We start from the raw sequence: 20,258 nt of genomic DNA, 5'->3' as shown, positions 1-20,258 counted from the left end.
ACAATACCTCTTTTGACTTCTGCTGTAAATCGGCCGACTCCTTCTTAAGCTTTTCCTTCTCTTTCTCTAGGTCAGCAATGGCTTTGCGAAGGTCCTCTGCTTCTTTGCTGCTGTGGAGTCTTTGCACTTCTAGCTTCTCGACCACAGTTAGCCTCTCTCGGGTGGCCACCTCTGTTTCATGGAGACGGGTGCTTATTTCATCAGCTTGTTTTTTATACTTCTTGGCTTCCTCTTCAGCTCGGCTTTGAGCACCACTCAGCTCAGTGACTTGCACCTTCAGTTTTTCTGCCTCGGCTATAATTTCCAGCTGTCTTTTCCGCTCTGCCTCAAGAGTCTTTTGGAAGCCTACCGTTTCCTCCTCCAAACGCAGCTGCATCTGCTGTTTATCCTCTAGAAGTTTCTGGGCTTGTTCCTGAGCAAGATCTTTCTGTCTCTGCAACATCTCTGCCTCTGCCTTGAGCCTGGAAGCTTCTTGGATGGCCTGCATTTTCTCTTTGAGCATCTTCTCTGCAAGGGCCCGCTGCTGATTCAAGTCAGCTTCGGCAATCTGCCTCAAGTGTGCTGCTTCTTGAGCTTCTATGCTGAGGCGGGCAGCTTCCTCAGCCAGCTTCTTCATGTTTTCTGCCTCTTCAGCAAGCAGTTTCTGAGTGCTGTCTTTATCTTTTTTAATCAGCCTCTGATTTTCCTCCTCAATTCGGATTTTCAGTTTCATTAGCTCCTCCATTTGGATGCGGACCTTGAAAAGCTCTTCCTCCACTTGGGTCTTCTGCTTGACGGCATCAGTAACTTCATCCTTGAGGCGGTGCAGTTCATCATCCAGAAGATGCTTCTGGTTATCGGTCTCCTCAAGCTTTAGCTTAACTTTAGTTAATTCTTGCTCCACTTGGGTCTTCTGCTTCAGAGTTTGCTCAGCCAGCTTTTTGTGCTTCTCCATTTCAGCATCTGCGAGCTGCTTTTGTTTGAGAGCAGCAGCTTCTGCCTGAGCTCTTTTAGCAGCTTCGAACTCGGCCTCCTTCTTCAACCTTTCTGCATCCTCTTGGGCCTTGGCTTGTTTGGCCGCTTCAATTTCGGCAGCTTGCTTCTGTCGTTCAGCCTCCTCCGCCAGTTGCCTGCAATGAGCGGCTTCCTGCTCAGCTTTCTGTTTAGCCAGTTCGGCTTCTTCGGCCAAGCTCTTTGCCTTTTCAGCTTCCTCTTTCAGCAGATCGTTGGCAGACTTTTCTTGCATTCTGGTCTGCATGAGCTCTTGCTCCTTCCGCTGCACCGCCACGATGTGAGCCTTCTCTTCTGCCGTGATGCGCTTCTGCGCTGCCTCTTGGGCCAGCAGAATCTGCTTCTCGGCCTCTTTCTCTGCCAGTTCTTTTTGCTTCCAAGCTTCTTCCGCCTTCTTCTTCAGACGCTCCACTTCATCCTGAGCGGCTTTGCGCTGGCGAGCAGCTTCTTCTTCAGCGGCCGCAATCTTCTTCACCTTCTCCTCTGCCTCTCTGCGCCTGTTTTCTTCATCCACTGCAATTTTGCGGAGCTTTTCTGCCTCTTTCTCTGCTTGTTCTTTGCTGTGCTGAGTCTCTTCGGCGATGTTTTTCAGTTTATTTAACTCTAACTCGAGGTCCAGCTTGCCAGCAGAGGCTTTCTCAAAGTTGATTTTAAGGATTCGAATCTCTTCCTCCACCAACCTTCTCTGTTTGAGAGTTTCATTTACAATGACCTTTTGTCTTTCAAGTTCGGCATCAGAGGACTTCTTGAGATGATTGATTTTCTCATCGATATCCTGTTTATGTTGCAATGCCTGCTCTTCCAAGACCTTTCTTTGGTAGGCTTCATCTTCTGCCTGTCTTCTCAGGCGCTCATTTTCAGCTTCTTTCTCCTTCAAGGCAATTTCGGCTTCAGTTTTCAAACGGGTAGCTTCATTTATGGCAGCCAGTTTTTCCTTCAATATTCTTTCAGCTTCAGCTCGCTGCCGGGCTGCTTCCTCCTCTGCCAGCTGCCGCTGCTTCTTAGTCTCCTCAGATATTGATCTCAACTTCATTGCTTCCTCTGCAAGCTCCCTCATCTTGTTGGCTTCAGCTTCAAGGAGTTGCTTACTTTTCTCACTGTTGGACATTGTTTCCTGCTCAGCTTTGGCCTTTATCTGCAGCAGGATCTCCACTTCTGCTCGAACCTTTGCCAGTTCTTCTTCGAGCTGCTTCCTTTGCTGCACTGCCTCACTGACCTCTTTCTTAAGGCGATAAAGCTCTTCCTCCAGCAATGACCTCTGCTGTTCACCATGGTCAAATTCTGCCCTTAGTCGGATGAGTTCCTGCTCAGCTGAGAGTTTCTGTTGGGCTGTGCCTTCTGCTATTTTCCTCTGCCTCTCCAGTTCTTCCTCTGCTAGATCCTTTTGTTTGAGGGCAGCCTCTTCTGCTTTGGCTCTCTTCTTGGCTTCTCTTTCTGCATTCTCCTTTTGTTTTTCAGCATCCTCTTGAGCTAAGGTCTTTATGTGGGCCGCTTCTTCTGCCTGTAGCCTTAACCTGAGGGCCTCGTTGGCCTTCTGCCGCCACTTCTCAAGCTCCTTTTCTGCATTTTCCCTGGCCAAGTTGGCTTCTTCTTGTTCCCTTTTGAGACGCTCGGCTTCTTCTTGTAGATGCGTAACAGTAACATGCTCCTGTTTCAGAGATTTCTCTAATATTGCTGTTTGCTTGGCGAATGACAAATCCCTGCTCTGGAGTTCCGCTTCGGTGCTTTTCTGAGCTGCATCTTGGGCCAGTTTAATTTGACGGTCCTTCTCCATTTCAGCCTGTTTCATCCTCCGTTCCGCTTCCTCTGCTTGCATCTTCAGCTCCTCAAGATCCTTCAGAGCCTTTTGCTTCTGACGGGAAGCTTCCTTTTCTGCATCTATTTTCCTCTTCAGTTCCTCCTCAGCCTGGCGTTTCTTTTGGGTTTCTTCAGTTACCTGTTTCCGAAGTTTTTCGGCTTCATCTTGGGCAGCTTTCTTCTGCCTCTCAGCCTCTTCTGCTCTCTCCCTCAGCTGTTTGAGCTCAGCCTCAGCGCTAGACTTCTGCTTGAGAGTAGTTTCTAGCTGGATTCTGACCAGGTGAATCTCTTCCTCAATCTTGGTGCGATGGAAAAGGGCTTCCTCTACCTGTTGGCTCTTTGATTTGATCTCCATCTCCGAGCTGCTCTTAAGTTGATGGAGCTCCTGCTGAATGTTCTGTTTTTGCTGTTCAGCGTCAACAGCAACCACCTCTCTCTTTTGAACCTCTTCTTGCATTTTAAGCTTCAGCTGCTGGGCCTCTTTCTCCGCCTTGGCTATAGCCTTGGCATGGGCCTCAGCCAACTGCTTTTGCTTTTCTAACTCTGCTTGCATATCTGCCATTTTTTTCCTCTCCTCCTCTTTTAGTTTCTCAGCTGCCATCTGTATTAACAATGATAAAAAAAGAAAAAGCAAAGAAAAAAAAAAGAAAACATGATTTTGCTTCATTTCGTTATAATGAGAAAATGAAACTAAACTGAACATAAATATGCTTTTAAAAGTATGCAGTTAGAACCAACATGAAAACATATGACTAACCAGCACCTCCTTGTCTCCTGAACAATGCACACAGTATGGTTGGAGACATTTATTATAATGTTGTGTATGAAAGACAAAAACAAGACATTACTCCACATCACTTAGTACAGCTTTGATTTGGATGGATACATGCAATTAATGCTGGTCACAGCTTCTTTCTGGCACACTTTGGTAGCAGGTCTATGCCCCTAATATGCCAATTCAGGAAATAAAGAAGCAAATATTTTAGATGAAAGAAAACAACATAATAATAAATGAATTATAATATGAGTTTAACATGTGTGCTACAATAAACACATGTACATACTATGAAGCATGGATCAGAGGATGGGACTGATAGCTGTCTTCTGCTTAAAGAAGAATCCACAGTGATGAATGAAGAGAGGCTTTATACATTACAGTGTGGGTAGACAGCAACTGCCAGAGGGTTGTAGACAATGTAACTTTACAGGCTACACCAAAAGAAGATTACCATTAAAGAGACGCCATAGCTAAATGTCAGAAAAGCCAACAGGTAGCAAGAAAGAAGTCCTCAGTGAGACCCTGGTGTCCAATACAAAGGGCACAGGGACCAAAATTAGCTCATGTTCTTTTGCAATGGTGAGCAGGGTCTGACATGTTCCTTTTGGGTCAAAGGAGACTTGCAGGAAGCCAACAAAACTACTTAAGGTGGGAACACTGGTAGCCTGCTGACCATAATGAAAGAAGAGGTGTCCTTATAGGAATAGTCCACTCAAAATGTCTATTTTTAATGTGATTCTTACACAGTGTACTTTGTAGTGGTTGCTGAGAAAAAACAAATTATTTCATATTTTTATGCAGAATGGAGAGAAAGAAGTTTATATAACATGCTGGCCTTTGCTGTATAATAGCAAACGATGTGAAAAACGTCAGTTGAAAAAAAGAAAAAAACATCTCATGGTACTTATGTTGCATAATCCACATGTCAGTTATTCAGTCACTTTCTGAAAAGGTGTGAAACAAATTATATTTTTGGTAAAGTACTGTTATATCTTTACTTCTGGAATTATCGGCACATTAGTGACTGGCAAAGTGAATAAAAACCTAAAATTTAAAATGGTACGGTACCAGCATTTCAGGATTTTCGAGACCAGAAGTAAACGTCAGCTTTCCTCTCAAACCCTCATCCATCTGGCCATTCCTTCAACACTCGATAGTGTAAACATGTAGATTGAACAAAACAAAATTACAGGACCCCCCAAACTGCTTTGACTTGATCAGAGCTTCACAGGAGAAATAAACCCCACGCATACATAAACAGTAAATCCAAAGCTTCACAAAATGGACTTTATGACTCTCCTCCACACATCATTCATTAAGAGCCCTGTCTTCAGTTTTCAAAGTCCTTCCCATGAATGTTTGGGTTTTCCATTTAAGTACTTGCTGCTAATTCTGGACTATATTTTAGCAAAATAAGTGTTTGTTTTACATATTCTGAGCAAGCAATTAGATAACGGACATGTGGATTATGTGACACAAGGAATGTGATATTTCTTTTTCTTGAATTATGTCATTACTTTTTTTCTCTCTATTCTTCATGAAAAAATTATATTCAAATTTTTTCTTGAACACTACTACAAAGTATATGGGCTAGGTAGCATATAAAAAAAAAATAAATTTTGTGGAATATTCCTTCAAGTAGTCGATGGCAACACACCCTCAGTAAAAGTAATACCAAGAAGGTTCTCTGTTGCCTTGAGGGATTTGGTCAGCTCTCTGCGAGTTGCTCCACATCTTCTCATAAGGGCTGGTGCCCTCTGGAGCACCTTCTCCAATGACATGGATTACCTGCCTCTCTTTAGCATCCTTCATTTGCCGTCTCTCAACAGAAGGATCAAGAGAGCACCCTACCCCTTATCTATGCCCTTTCTGTACCTGTTAAATACTTACACAAGGGGTCTCAACAATAAATATGTTTTAAATCAAAAACAAACTGCTGCATTATCACAGATAGGACAGTGTGGTGTGGTGGGTAGGACTTTGGACTTTGGTTCAAATCCCACTACTGATGATGTGTGACTATGAACAAGTCACTTCACCCTCTTGCGCTCCAATTGGGAAAAAAAAACTAAATGAAACCAATTGTATCTTAAATGTTGCAAATTGCCTTGGATAAAAGCATCAGTCAAATAAGTAAAGATAAAAATAGTAGCAGCAGCAGTGAAACAAGCTCACATCATATATTTGTCAATTTACAAATTATGGAATGGGATATGCCCATGTTACACTAATGCATGTTACTTTATTTGTGGTAAATCCACTGTTGAACTTCCCAAATACCATCAGTGTGTGCAAAAACAATTGTTTTTGGCACAGTAGGTTCTATTAAGTGAGGGCATTCTGTGCTTTAGTTAGGTCATGAAAATATAACTAGACATTCTCTAAAGAGATGTGATTATATTTTTGAGACCCCAGTTTATGTACCCATCTATACTTATCTCTTTCTATATCTATATTAATCTACGTTATGTATCTAAATATAGGTATAGGAAGAGACATCACTTTCTGTCATTATAAAGGTGAAATTTTTGGTTAGTCATGTCAAATTATTAAGTGCAAAAATAAAAGCAAATATTAGATATAAAACTTTCTGTCTATTCTATTTTACAACTCAACAAAGTCACTTAAATATAAACTTGGGTCATTTGTTGTGAATTTCCCCTTGGGATTAATAAAGGATCTATCTATCTATCTATCTATCTATCTATCTATCTATCTATCTATCTATCTATCTATCTATCTATCTATCTATCTATCTATCTATCTATCTATCTATCTATCTATCTATCTATCTATCTATCTATCTATCTATCTATCTATCTATCTATCTATCTATCTATCTATCTATCTATCTATCTATCTATCTATCTATCTTTTGTTGGAGCCTTAGTTTACTCCTTTAATAACTTGAGAATGTATTTATATTCTGAATAGCTAGAATTTTAGTCTTTAAAAAAGACTTTAAATGTATATTAAAGTTCTGCAAGTTTTTGCAGATAATAATTGGTAATTCTAATAGCTTATCTGTGAAATATTTTGCTATCAACATACAACCCGATGTAGTTTATAAATTTCCATGTAAAAGCTACTCAGTGCATGGATGGCCGTGTTATAATAATAATAATAATAATAATAATAATAATAATAATAATAATAATATAATAAGCTACACAAAACACATTGCATAGACCACCAAAGTGCAGCACTCACCTGGCCATCTTTGCACTGGTAAGCTAACCATACATTAGCTATTAGATGGTGAAGGGGTGAGAGAGGCAGGGGGATTATTAGGGGGCCAGAATCGACAAGGCCATGGTGGGCACTTTAGCCAGGACACTGTGGGGGGAAGGATCTTTAATGACCACAGAAAGTCAGGACCTCGGTTTGAAGTCTGATCCCCATTACAAGAGTTGTTGGAATTGTGGCTGTGGACTTGATGCGTCACTCTGTAAGGAGGTCACTGCACTTACTCAATACAGAGCTATATTTAAATTAGGATATATTTAGATTAGGTACAAAAATGAATCTGACACAGTATTGATTAAATTTTAATGAAATGTTAATGTATTTAAATTTAATTAATATCATTATCAATTGAATTCAAATTATAGTGGCTTTTCTGAGTGATTTCTTTCCTATTTCTAATTCCATTTTTTGCACAAGTGCCCCTGGATCGATAAAAAGGAATATACAAAATAGAAAGTGACAGTTCTGACTAATGGCAGTGCACTTCATTTGCATGATTTTATTTTTTTTGTACTCCAATGTGAAAAGACAGACATATAGGCATGCAGGTGGCTTGTATGAATGATATACCATAGGTCATTTACCTCTTTAACTTCCAAACAACACAAACATTCATCATGACAAAGCACTGGCAAGCAGTTTAGAGAAGCAAAAAAAAAAAAAAGAACAAAACAAAAAACAAAAAACAAGGATTAGAAAAAATGTCAGAGTTATAACAGAAAGGAAACCAACAAATAAAGCATTAATCATGAAAATAAAAATAGAAAAAGTGAAAGAGGTCAGTCTGAAGCATACGGGTTTTTGGTCCACAACTAAACAGAAAGCATGCCTCATTGCAGTGAAAATGTTCGAGTGTCCTTGTGGGTAGTGTGGGTGGAAGTCGTGCCAAAGCCGCGGCCCACAATTAGGACAGCTCCATAATCACTAGTGCGTTATTTTCCCAATATTTTTTAAAACAAAGTAGCCAGGGGATTTTTTTGTCTTGGTTTTTGTTTTGCTGTGGATCCATACAACAGTACATCGGATACTGAAAAGAATCTTGTATGCTTCAGGTTGATGAAATACTGTACTAAGTGTCTCCGAGACGTGTCTGTTTTTCATGCTTGTACAGCTTGTAGGAGATGAAGAGACAGACACTGCTGAGCAATGAAGGGTGTTGAAGAACAAAGGTTTGATCTCTGAAGATTTTGGCACATTTAATTCTTAAAGAAGAATTACAAGCACATTCTCCCCACAGTAGATGGCAACTGAGAAAGTTCACATAGCAGGGAACAGATTAGTTGAGAAGATTTGTTTGTTGTCTTCTAGTTTAGCATCTTTTGAAAGGAACTCTTTGATGTGTGATAACAGCAGAAAACTTGTATAGGAAAATGAGAAAATATCATGCTAAATCATTTACTGTCACCTGCAAATTAAACTACTGCTGAATCTCACATGTATAGTTTTAAGTTCTGATAAAGTGGAGCAGGCTGTAATCATACAAAATTAAATTAATAAAAAATTAAACGAATAGTACAACCATTCCATGAAGAAGTTCACTTCGGGACAAATGAGGACATTAACCCTTTTTTGATCACATTCTGTTTTAACACAGTAGCTGACCTCCTAGAAGGACACACTCTGGTCCTGCTCAGTGAACAGACAAAACTTGTATTTAATGATACTGTTTAGCAGGATTATCAAGCAAGTTAAAGCCCAGCCCATCAGGATTAGCCTAGAAATTAAAACTTTTTTTTTGCCATGCAAAGAAATCAGCCAACATTTTAGGAGCACGGGACATGGAGGAAGAAATGTGATTTTTAACCAGCAGTATTGGCCACCCTGACAGCACCACGTACCTCCTCTTGTTCCAAGCGTCGCTGTGTTTCAGTGATGAAAATGATGTATTGGCTATTCAGAGTCATCAGCTCACTGTAGCGTGTCCTTAGATTGACATACTGAAAAAAAGGCAAGGGAATCAGACACAGTGCTTTAAATAAGGCTTGCTGAGAAATTCCAACATCTACATTCTGACAGCGGCAGTGCAATATGTCAAAAAGTGACAAGTGATTGCTATTCATATAGACTACATCAAATTCAATGTTTTAAAATGTAATCTACTTTTTAATTTTCCAAATGATGCTTTTATCCAAATGAAATTACAAATCAAAGGGAAACAATACAATGTTGTTAGCATGGTGAGTTAAATGACTTTCTACATATCACACAGTAAGTTGGTTGTAGATACTAAACTGTCTGCCTTGAGTTAAAACATCCATTACTTTATTTCAACGCCATTACGGTTTGTTACACTGTATTTTGCAATCATAACAAGCACTTTGGTATGAGGACAAGCACACAGGTCAGTTTGCACAGGCATTTGTCTGTCATTGTTGTGTGTGCATTCTGTATCCCATATCTGACACGCAGAAGAAGGTGCTGCTGTTCTTCTTCTTCCTCCCATGAGTGGCCTCTGCAATGCGCTCTGTGCTTACCTGTTGCCGCTGAGCTTATCGTTTCTTCCATGTCACCCTCGCGAGCAGTTTGCTGCAGAAAGACGTGAACCCCGATTTGTGGAGGTTTCCACTACCCCAGTACATGTGTATCACATCATAAGCTTTTGAGTAATATCAAAGGGCTGCCCTTTGTCACCGATTCTGTTCATAACTTTCATGGACAGAATTTCTAGGCGCAGCCAGGGTGTTGAAGGGGTCCAGTTTGGTGGACTCAGGATTGGGTCACTGCTTTTTGCAGATGATGTTGTCCTGTTTGCTTCATCAGGCCGTGATCTTCAGCTCTCTCTGGATCGGTTCGCAGCTGAGTGTGAAGCGGCTGGGATGAGAATCAGCACCTCCAAATCCGAGAGCATGGTCCTCAGCCGGAAAAGGGTGGAGTGCCCTCTCAGGGTTGGGGGAGAGATCCTGCCCCAAGTGGAGGAGTTCAAGTATCTCGGGGTCTTGTTCACGAGTGAGGGAAGAATGGAGCGTGAGATCGACAGGCGGATCGGTGCGGCATCCGCAGTGATGCGGGCTCTGCATCGGTCTGTCGTGGTGAAAAAGGAGCTGAGCCGTAAGGCAAAGCTCTCAATTTACCAGTCGATCTACACTCCTACCCTCACCTATGGTCATGAGCTATGGGTAGTGACCGAAAGAACGAGATCGCGAATACAAGCGGCTGAAATGAGTTTCCTCCGCAGGGTGTCTGGGCTTTCCCTTAAAGATAGGGTGAGAAGCTCAGTCATCCGGGAGGTGCTCAGAGTAGAGCCGCTGCTCCTCCGCATCGAGAGGAGTCAGATGAGGTGGCTCAGGCATCTGATCAGGATGTCTCCTGGACGCCTCCCTGGTGAGGTGTTCCGGGCACGTCCAACTGGGAGGAGGCCCCGGGGAAGACCCAGGACACGCTGGAGGGACTATGTCTCCCGGCTGGCCTGGGAACGCCTTGGGATTCTCCCGGAAGAGCTGGAAGAAGTGGCCGGGGAGAGGGAAGTCTGGGTATCTCTGCTGAAGCTGCTGCCCCCGCGACCCGACCTCGGATAAGCGGAAGAGGATGGATGGATGGTAATATCAAGGTACTAGCCCCAGTGGTTCATGAATAATTGTGTGACAGATGGACGCAACCATTAGCACTATAATAAAAACTGGCTATTCTGCGTAAGTCACTGGTTTAGGAGATGGACTTAGAAAAGGTATACAAAACACCAAATCCCAGAAAGTGCTACTCTTTTGCAGCTATTCACTTCATCAGAGAAGTGAGGACTCCTAAAGTTGTCTCTAGTGTATCCTATATTTCTGGAACGACACTCAAACATTCCCTTACAGCAAGACTAAAGAAAACAAAATCCTAAATCTGCATTACAAAAAGAGACACTACTACTTTCCAATTCACAACAATGTGTGTAAAATCCATTGAGCTTGGATGAAGAAAATCTTGAATCTTTAAAATTCCTAAAGGAAATATTTTTTCAAATCTGTTATTAAAAACATGAGAACACTTATGCCACTGAGCACTAAGTCTATCCTTAATCATGTCAGAGGCTAACTTTAAAGCTGATAAGTTAGAGGTGGAAGTAAAAACACTGGGAACAACATTAACCCCGTGACACCAGATTGACAGGGTACCTCAATCAAATTACTAAACTAAGGGTGGTGCTAACCACATTACAAGCATCTGAAAAGCGCTTTGGATCGGTATTTAGTGAGGCCTTAACAATTGTACAGAAGTCTCCCTGGATAAAACAGAATGTGTTTGGAAGTGTCCTGTTTTTTCTATATAGCCAGAAGGTCTATATTCTGTTCTTGTTTCTCTTGGCACGATATCCTTCATGAGCCTACATAAACCAGTCTTAACTTTCCAATACTTCCAAGCAATATCAACATACTCAGACTGAAATTCTGGGCTTCTGCCAGATATATTAAGGAGAAGTTTGAACATGAAGATGCTTGCCCTTTTTAATTAAGTGAGTGTGTGGTCAAAGATAAAATGTATGGTGACAGACCATGTGATTTTGTTCTAGTTCACTGGGAAATGACTCTGAAAAAGACTTCTCTATTAAAACAAAGTGTAATCAGTATTGAATCAGAAAAAGTAAAAGAGAATCTTTTGGTGAGTAAGTACCTAAGCAGCATCAGTTTTTGGTGTGCGAATCTAGAAACTATACAGGTCAGATGGTTTTATTAAGATGCTGTATTGTGTGTGTTAGAGATTGAACATTTGGCGTCCATATATACATATAAATTATATACCCACCTCCTGGATGACGTTGTCAGATGCAGACTCAACTTTGGGTTTCTTGACAGGTGAGGCCATGGGCTCTACCATTGCTTTGTAAGTTACTAACTGCAGCTCATAGTCCTGTAAGTACAATAAACAACATAAGGATTAACAAGAGCTTTACTGCTTTTTGGAGAAGATGTCTGTGCTATTTGCCATTTACATGAGCAACATTGAGTTCATATAACTCAGGATACTGAAGGTATTACCAAATAATAAATGAATACATAAATACATTCCTAAACTCATTTGGGTCATTGGGAGTGAAAGCCTATCCTAGCAGCACATGACAGAAGGCTGAGCAGGGCTCCAGTCTATCTCAGGTTAGGTAGGCACCAAATTACCTAACCCAGATGTCATTGGGTATCGAGGACCTAGGGAAAAATCCATTTCAGATATGGGGAGAATATTCAACCTCCACTTAGTCAATAACTAAGTACAGGATTCAAATCCAAAACATTAAAGCTGAGAAGCAACAGTGCTTACCACAGTGCTGCAAAAATAGTAAATGATTTAAATTAAATGATCACTGAAGGAAAACAAAATTCAAGACAGGATACTGAACATTTCATTTGTACCTTTATTGCATCAATATACCCTTTGGCATATTTCTGGCACTCATCCACTTTATCTTTCTTCTTCTCTATATCTTCAAGTAGTTTCTGCCAAAATAAAGAAATCAAGTCAAAATAACACATGACCGTCTTCATAAATTTAATCAAGCATTAAAAATCATGTAAATTTATATTTAAAGATATTTCAAAACATATTGCCATATATTTTACAACAATAAATTCTGGCATGTCTAAAATGCACTTAAAGATATTATAAAATTGTGTCCAATTTATTTCAAGATATCTGAAAATGATAGCTGTATCAATACAAAGCACCAGTTGTTGCTCTCAAACTGCTTATCCCCTATGGTGTTCTCTTCCCTAAGCCTTCTCTCTACAACTCCTTTCCAGATTTTCATTATGTGTCACATCAGATTTATCCCTCTATAGTTCTATAACCCTGAAATTCTCCATTCTTTTTATAAAAGGACACAATTCCACTGTTCCTCCATTCCTCTGGTATTCTCTCCTGTTCATAGGTCTTCTGCATTACATCCCACAATTCATTTTCTCCCTGCTCCCCTAACTCTTTATGGTTTAGATCAATAACTGCTAATTACCAGTCTAGTAGATAATGCATTGGGGCCTTAAAAGTTCTGCTTCAATTGTCACCATTGTCCCACTGCGTGGCCCTGAGCAATTCACTTAACCTGCCTGTACTCTAAGTGTACAACTAGTATACTTCACTGTAAGCCCACATTTGTAACATATTGGAGTCATGCTCACAATAAAAGAGGTGCTTCAAAAAGCAAAGGTTGCTATTATTGCTTTGTAAATCAATTTGAATAAATCCATCTGCTAACTACACAAGCAAATGTGAGAGAATTAACAACAAACCTTTTCCTGATTGAGCTGTTCCCGTAATGATGCACTGTCACTGATAGGAATGGCTTGAATCTTCTCCTGCCGCTTCTTTGCATCACTGATCCAGTTGATAAGCCAGTCATAACTTTCACGGTAGTAGCTTAACTGACGGCCAAGCTGCTCCAATTCGCGTTGGCGCAGGTCAATCTGAGTAAACATTCCCTGCCAACGGTCTAGAAGACCAGTCACACATTGGCGGTAACGGTCCAGGTCAGCATCGCGTTCACTGTGGACATGGGACATCCGCTCACTGACAGCTGATGCCTTAGTCAGCTCGTCTTCCAATCCATCAAATACTGGCTGCTGACGTTCTGCATCACTGCGGGTTTTCTACAGGGACACAAAATGAAAGGCAAATTGAGATGCAAAGGAAATGTTAAAGTACACATAATATGGAAAGAATACCAAATGACATTTTGAAGTGATTAGACACATACCTGAAATGTAGACTTTCAAAAAGCTTGATGTTGTTACTTTTCTATAGCTACCCCATTGTTTGACTTGAAAAACTGAACGCTAGATGCGTTTAAATGAAATACTCACTGGCATCTCAGAAAAGGAGTAGAACACGGCCATTCACAGAATGCATCAATTGCATTTTCGTAGTTGAAAATTTTCTAAAATGTACCTAGGGCAAGACCTAACCTGGACGCAGTGTCATCTAGCTCTGATATAACTAGGCCATACTTTTTGAGAATGCATTAAATGAATCCTTTTTTTTTGACAAAAACCTTTGCATACTTTTCAAACAGCCTCAGTGTTACAATCACTCCTAATCCATTAATGGTGATATTTGGTGCACTCCTGGATGGCATTAAAGTGCATAAGAATAGGTAGATCGTATAGCTGATACCATACTACCACCATGCAGAATCCCAAATCTACTTCTGTGCCTCAGTGGATAAGCAAATTATTAAAAAATTCTAACTCTCTCTCAGAGTATATGTCCAAAACTTTCAAAAGGCGGCAATAATTCATTATTATTATTTCAGAATAATGAGCGTGCTTGTGCCTGTGATTGACTCTCTTATGTCATTAATTGTTTAATCATTTTTATAAAACAGATGGGTTTTTTCTTTTTTTGCCTGTGCTTTTCTTCTTTTTCTCTTTGTCTTGAGTCTTGTTTTGCTTTGTTTTTTGTGTTTTTTATTTCTTAAAATTTTTGTTTCTCCTTTGTTTCTTTGTATTAATTTTGAAGTAAATGGTTGAGCCTATTAACTATTATTATATGTTTTGACTGCGTAGCATACAATTGTAATATTCTGGTACTGGAAAATAAAATATAAAAAAAATAAATCTACTGTATACTAAAACGCGAAGGTCTGTGTGTGTCCAGTCCCTCAGAGAAATCTGATTAGTCTGTTTGGCTTTGCTGACATGATTGAAAGAGAAGCGTGTGCAAGAAAGGTGTAGGAGGCACACAGAGAGTCACCTTTAAAGATGTCAAGTGGAAAAGTGGACAGGAGGCGAGCAAGGTACCTCAAAATGACAGAGTTTGAGAAGCTGACTTTACAGGAATGCACACAAAAAATGAAGCACACACAGATGCTGAAGAAAGACGCTGAAGATACCCATAGGGCAAAAGACAGCAAATATATTTAGATTTATTCTATTACCTTTAAATTTACAGGTAAAATGGCTAGTAAATAAAGAAAAAAAATGTAGCAGTCATTTCATAGACTTTATATTATTCATATCATAGATAAAATCTCTTTACTAATTGATTTAGGATGCAGGATCCATTATCCGAAATTTAACTTGTGTAAATGGCAATGTTTCTTTTAAGGAAACACCTTTTGATTGACACCTTCAGATTACAGTGCGTTCCTGCATAACTAGTTCAACATATATGAGATAATCCAGCAATTTTCTGAACCTACCAAATCTAATATTCAGGATCAAGAGAACATTAAATGTTAATAATACCCTGGGGTCCTACTTCTACCCACATAGAATGACAGAAGACATTATTTAGACAAAGGCCAGGCAAGAAGTGGCCCTGAATATAAATTCTGCTGGAGCATAAACCAGCATTCACATTTACAGCCTGCACTGGACAGTAAAAGTATTACATTTAAAGAAAAGTAGGAGAAGTCACAAAGTCAACATAATAACCCAAAGGATGAAACCATAAAGACGTGAACTTAATAAACAAAGTTCAGGAGGTGAATCATAGGTTTTGTGGTGTCATTGTCATGGTATCTGGTGTAAGCTGGGAAACTTCTGTCCAAGAGTCTATAGTCTATATTGCCTCAGATAATTATTTAGTAGAAGCCTCTTTTAATTAATTAAAGGCTTACAGGCTGTAAAAATCTTTTTATCTTTATTGATGACTGCATATTAATCAATTAGTAAAAAAAAAAATATTTTTTTTTAATTTTCTTGGTTACCTTGAGCTGAGTCCGGTAGACTTCCAGTTCTTTCACATCAGCAGGCACACTATTGACCTGTCTCAGTTGGTCTTCATACTTTTTGACCAGTTCCTCTGCCCCTTGTGTGCTTCGGATGACCAGGTCAATGGTTTTCAGCCTGTTTCATATTTTGGCAGAGACAGAAATGTTTAAAACATTCAGTTTTTTCAGATAACAGTGTAATAAATATTAACCAGCAGGGGACAACCTACTTGTCAAGGTAGATGGAGGACAGGCTGTAGACACGATCCATCTTCTGCAGGGTGACATCAAGTTCAGAGCGCAGGACAGGAGCAGAGCTGGATGGCTCTGATGAAGTCAGCACGGCCTCTGACTTTTTACTAACTGTGTCCAGGTTCTTCTTGATGCCTTCCAATTCAGTGTGGATTTTCTGTAGATTAAAAGAACAGTGGAGGTTTCTTTCAGAGAGATCATAAATTCAATGTTTTGCTCCTAATAATTCCACTATGTTGTTTCTCATTTTTTTCATTACTTCTCATCTAAATATTAAATCTTTTAGGCACATCTTTATCATGAATTGACTTCATATTTATATCCAATAAAATGCTATTTTTTTTTAATCTTGCTCTTCTCAAATCACACCTAACTTCTCTGAAAAAAGTGAACAACTTGGATGGTAGCTTACCTTCTGCTCTGTGATCCTCTGTGAACAGTCTTTTAATGGATCTTTGTCAAAAGGCATTCGAATTTTATGGATGGTGCGGGACTCACAGCCCTCCAACTGCAAGCGGATATCTTTGATCTGGGAGATGAAACTCTTACATACAGATTCGTCTTGCTCACCTGAAAAACAATAAGACAACAATTATACTTCATTTCATGTCATGCCATTTCCTATACAATTAACTGGTGAGAGTCATGGTGAAAGTGAATTTATAGTAATAGTGACAGAGTTGCATTATTAAGTCCTTGGCAGCCAGTTCAGCTCCCTGCACTGACCCAATGTATGACCCTGTGTGAGTCATTTATCTTACTAGTGCTCATATTGTAAAATAACAGAAAAAGTGTACTATAGATGTAATGCACTACTGGGAAGAGTATTCTATGGAAAGAGTTATGCAAAATAAACCCTTTTCAGTGTGGCTGTATTTCCAGCGTCTAATGCATACCCACCTTTTTCTAATGTACGGAGCAAATTGTCATAGTAATGAGTGGACTTGTTGTAGTCGCTCTCTATCTGCATGCGATCGTCAGCACCAAACAGTTGAGAATCTTGACTGTCACGCATAAAGTCCTGGTAGTGCAACTCCAAATTACGTATTATTAGCCGGTACTCTTCTGGCTTCAGGTTCTTAAACTGACAAAGATAAACAAGTAATTAAGGCATCATTATACAATGCAATTTTTACTGTATTTCCTTTATTATTGTACATTTTTGACACTGAATGTTTTCAGGTCTTTAGCCAGTATCTAACATTTAGATAAAGGGTACCTGATTGAAAATTATTTTTTATTTATGTCATTTACTGAATGAACAAAGTTATTCAACATCAGCCGTCACAGTGTGAATAAGCAATTCCTCCCCAGTTAAATCAACCCAATTAAAGAGATAGTTAAAGTCTGCTGATTACACCCAGCCAGGTTTGAGTACATCCCGCACCGTTCAATATAAACTTCACTTCTTTGGACAAAAGCTTCTTGCCTCATGTGACATTCACCCTGTAATATGCTTTCTGTGAGAATTTACAACTCTCCTCTTTTAACTGGCAGTGTTACCACATTATAAGGACTTGCCTGATTATTACACGCATTCACTATCAAGGCTTACTCACCGTAATGATGTTCCAAGATTGGATCTGCTGGATATCCCGAATCAAGTACTGCCAGGAAAGTAGGCTTTTCATGTCAATGTGCAAGTGATGCCACATGGCCAAGAGTCTTTGGTGGCTTGAGTCCAAGCTTTGAAAAAATAAAAAGTAGGAAATATTTGGTTCAAAGTTTCCATTAAAACTTCTATCAGACCTGAAAAATGTTGTGTACTGCTAAATTATTTTAATATAGTTAATGTCAACAAGTCTTAGTTCAGTTCAGTATCAATAATCACTAAGCAAAACATTTATTCATTTAATGAGTGGCAAATTTCTAAGTTGCAAGATTAAATAAATATAGTAAAAATGTGAACTCCAGACTAACAAGCAGATACCAACAGTTTATTTAGTGACTGAATAACAAAGACAGTTGCATTATTCTACAAAGCAACTGCATGATTTAGGCTGATTAAAAAGACAGACTCAGTTGGATGCACTCTCAACCTGCTGAAGCTAGTGGTGGAGGAAAGAATGAAGACAAAACTGGTGGCCATTATAAACAATGCTGCACTTTCTCTCTGTGACACAACAGCACTAAAAACATTTAGCCAATGGATTATTTAACAAAAGTGTGTCAAGAAACACTACTGGGGCTCCTTCATAATTAAGGGATACACCTTTATCATGTCTCACTGTGACTGTGACTGCTCTTTTATCGTTAGCCAAGTCAGGTTTTCTTCTTATTGTAATTCTTGTGTGCCATTTGTGAAATGGAGGGAACAAATACACACAGGAAAATGAAAATGAAAGATAATAAATTTGTCATGCTCATAATAAGATGAAACTTGAGATTTAATTTAGAAGCTTTTATATTGTTCTGCATTGTAACATTTCTATTTATTTTAATGATGTATTCAAAAAGATGGCACAATGATACAATGAGGAGTGCTGCTTCTTTACAGATCCAGTGCCTGGATGTTGTTTGCATATTCTCACTGTTACTGCATAGGGTTTCCTGGCATTTCCTCAGAGACATGTACATGGCAACCCTGACCTAGATTAAGTAGACCTGAAAATGCTATCTTATGATATATTTAAACATAACCTCTCACATAAAACTTCTTAAATTGGGAAATATTAAACTATTGCCTCCTTTTTGTTCAAATTAACCAAATCACTCTGTTTTTGTAAATAATCCACATGCAGTACTAAATATGCTGTACGGTGCAGCACAACTGACACTTAAAAGAATCAAGAAGAGATGTGAACTTAGAGATTTCTATTCTCAGGACAAGTGCAAGTCTAGAATAGCTACTCACTTGCCAACAGCATCAAGGGCTTCTTTGTTTGGAGGTGGAACAACAAAGCAGACAGATGGAACCATGGCTTCATTGCCTGTACTATTTAGAACCTTCCACTTGTAGGGTTGTGAGTTATTTAGCAGCACACATTCATCCCCTTTATGAACAGTGATCTAAGAAAATTAGAATTCGGTTAATACAATTATATTAAAGCAAAAAAAAAATTGAAGTCAATATATTATATATAGTATACCAAGACTTGGCATATCAGACTCCTGAATATCTACATGTATATTACTATACTTACTTCCATCTGTTTGAAGTCACATACTGCCTGGATGGGTAATTTACCCCTGAGGGCATTGGCTGGATTGCGGGGTTTAAGTTGAACGACAGCTTTGGCACGTTTGTTCAGTCCTGCTAGTTGGCCTTTGTATTCACTTAGCTGCTCCTTTTCATCCTAAAACATAACATTATAATTCAGGGCTTTGGCAGATCCTGTTCCAAAAGCACAAATTATAGTATGATTTAGTAACATGAGGGAACTGTGTAACAAACAGCGGAGTGGCCTCTTCTTTCTTAGGAGACTATAATCCTTTAAAGTGGGCAGTGATATCCTTAACCAGTTTTATTACTCTGTGATAGCCAGTATAGTGTGCTGAGCTGGTAACATCACTTCAAGGGAGCCCCGCTGAATCAATAAGATAATTAAAAAGGGCAGGATCACGTATGAGTCGCACTCTTAACCTCTTGATGCAGAAGAGAAAATGAAGGCAAAACTGATGGCTATTACTAACAATTCTGCACATCCTTTGAATGACACACAAGCACTGAAGACTTTTAGATAACAAATTATTTAATGAAGGGTGATAAAAAAATTACTGGGGCTCCTTCATATCTACGCCAATATGCCTTCATATTGCTTCATTATGACTGCTCTTTCATCTTTAGCCAAATTAGAAGTTTTCTTCTTTTGTTTCTTATGTAGATTTGAGGGAGTGGTTGTTGTTGTTGGTTTGTTATATTTCTTGAGCTTCTGTAAAAATCTAAATTTCCCCTTTAACTATATATCTTTTGCCTTAAAGCATGTCAAAGTATTTCAAATAAGTACATTTTCTATTTATTCAGTTATAAGACATAATGGGTCACTTTTAAGTCGTGCAATGCAGTAGTCAAAGTAGAAATACAAATGTGAAAGATGAAACTTTTTTATGAATGCACTTACTGAGTTGCTCTCATTTCTACTGCAAGGCTCTGGATTTAAACTGGCACAGTTGCCCACTTAATAGTGCTTTTGTCTCACAGTGTTTACTCCCCGGGCATAATTTAGTTATGGATGACTACTTACTGGCTGTCTTTTGCAAGATATGCCTGTGCTCACATGAGTTTCCAACTATAATTCCAATTCTGTGGACAACCAAGGACTGGATGCCAGGCCAGTTAGCACTTCTAAACTGCTTTATTATGACAGTGTTTGTGCATCACTGCCACTTTGCCAAGTATTCTGCAGCTACGTGAGATGCTGGGAAGATGAAGAGAGCTCCACAAGAGATTCCAGTTAATGGTGACAAATTTATGGACTGTGGAATACACATGGGGTCTGGGTGGTGATTTGGCCTTGGAATCCTACAAGTTTATTATCTCTAACACCCCACAGCTGGAGTTTTTATTTTCTAGTCCTCCCTGGCCATCTGACTATAGTTTGTAATAAAGCTGAACATTAAGATTCTCCACTGTTA

The 20,258-nt window shown here is 39.4% G+C and overlaps 1 protein-coding gene across 13 annotated transcripts in view; it reads right to left on the bottom strand.

The window, feature by feature from the left end:
- LOC120515930 (plectin-like) overlaps window positions 1-20,258 on the bottom strand; it is a 618,214-nt gene that overhangs the window by 19,935 nt on the left and 578,021 nt on the right. For all 13 annotated transcript variants that reach the window (XM_039737314.1, XM_039737315.1, XM_039737318.1 and 10 more), the window contains 12 exons: window positions 18,827-18,979; window positions 18,538-18,692; window positions 17,243-17,369; window positions 16,584-16,767; window positions 16,096-16,253; window positions 15,662-15,840; window positions 15,429-15,567; window positions 13,012-13,368; window positions 12,139-12,222; window positions 11,537-11,641; window positions 8,650-8,748; window positions 8-3,388 (listed from right to left, as the gene is read on the bottom strand). In XM_039737314.1, the coding sequence (XP_039593248.1) occupies window positions 8-3,388; window positions 8,650-8,748; window positions 11,537-11,641; window positions 12,139-12,222; window positions 13,012-13,368; window positions 15,429-15,567; window positions 15,662-15,840; window positions 16,096-16,253; window positions 16,584-16,767; window positions 17,243-17,369; window positions 18,538-18,692; window positions 18,827-18,979 (5,121 nt within the window). The remainder of the gene's footprint in view (window positions 1-7; window positions 3,389-8,649; window positions 8,749-11,536; window positions 11,642-12,138; window positions 12,223-13,011; window positions 13,369-15,428; window positions 15,568-15,661; window positions 15,841-16,095; window positions 16,254-16,583; window positions 16,768-17,242; window positions 17,370-18,537; window positions 18,693-18,826; window positions 18,980-20,258) is intronic.

The sequence above is a fragment of the Polypterus senegalus genome, chromosome 15 (genome assembly GCF_016835505.1).
Source record: "Polypterus senegalus isolate Bchr_013 chromosome 15, ASM1683550v1, whole genome shotgun sequence".
NCBI lineage: Eukaryota > Metazoa > Chordata > Cladistia > Polypteriformes > Polypteridae > Polypterus > Polypterus senegalus.
This window is presented reverse-complemented; position numbering and strand designations above follow the sequence as displayed.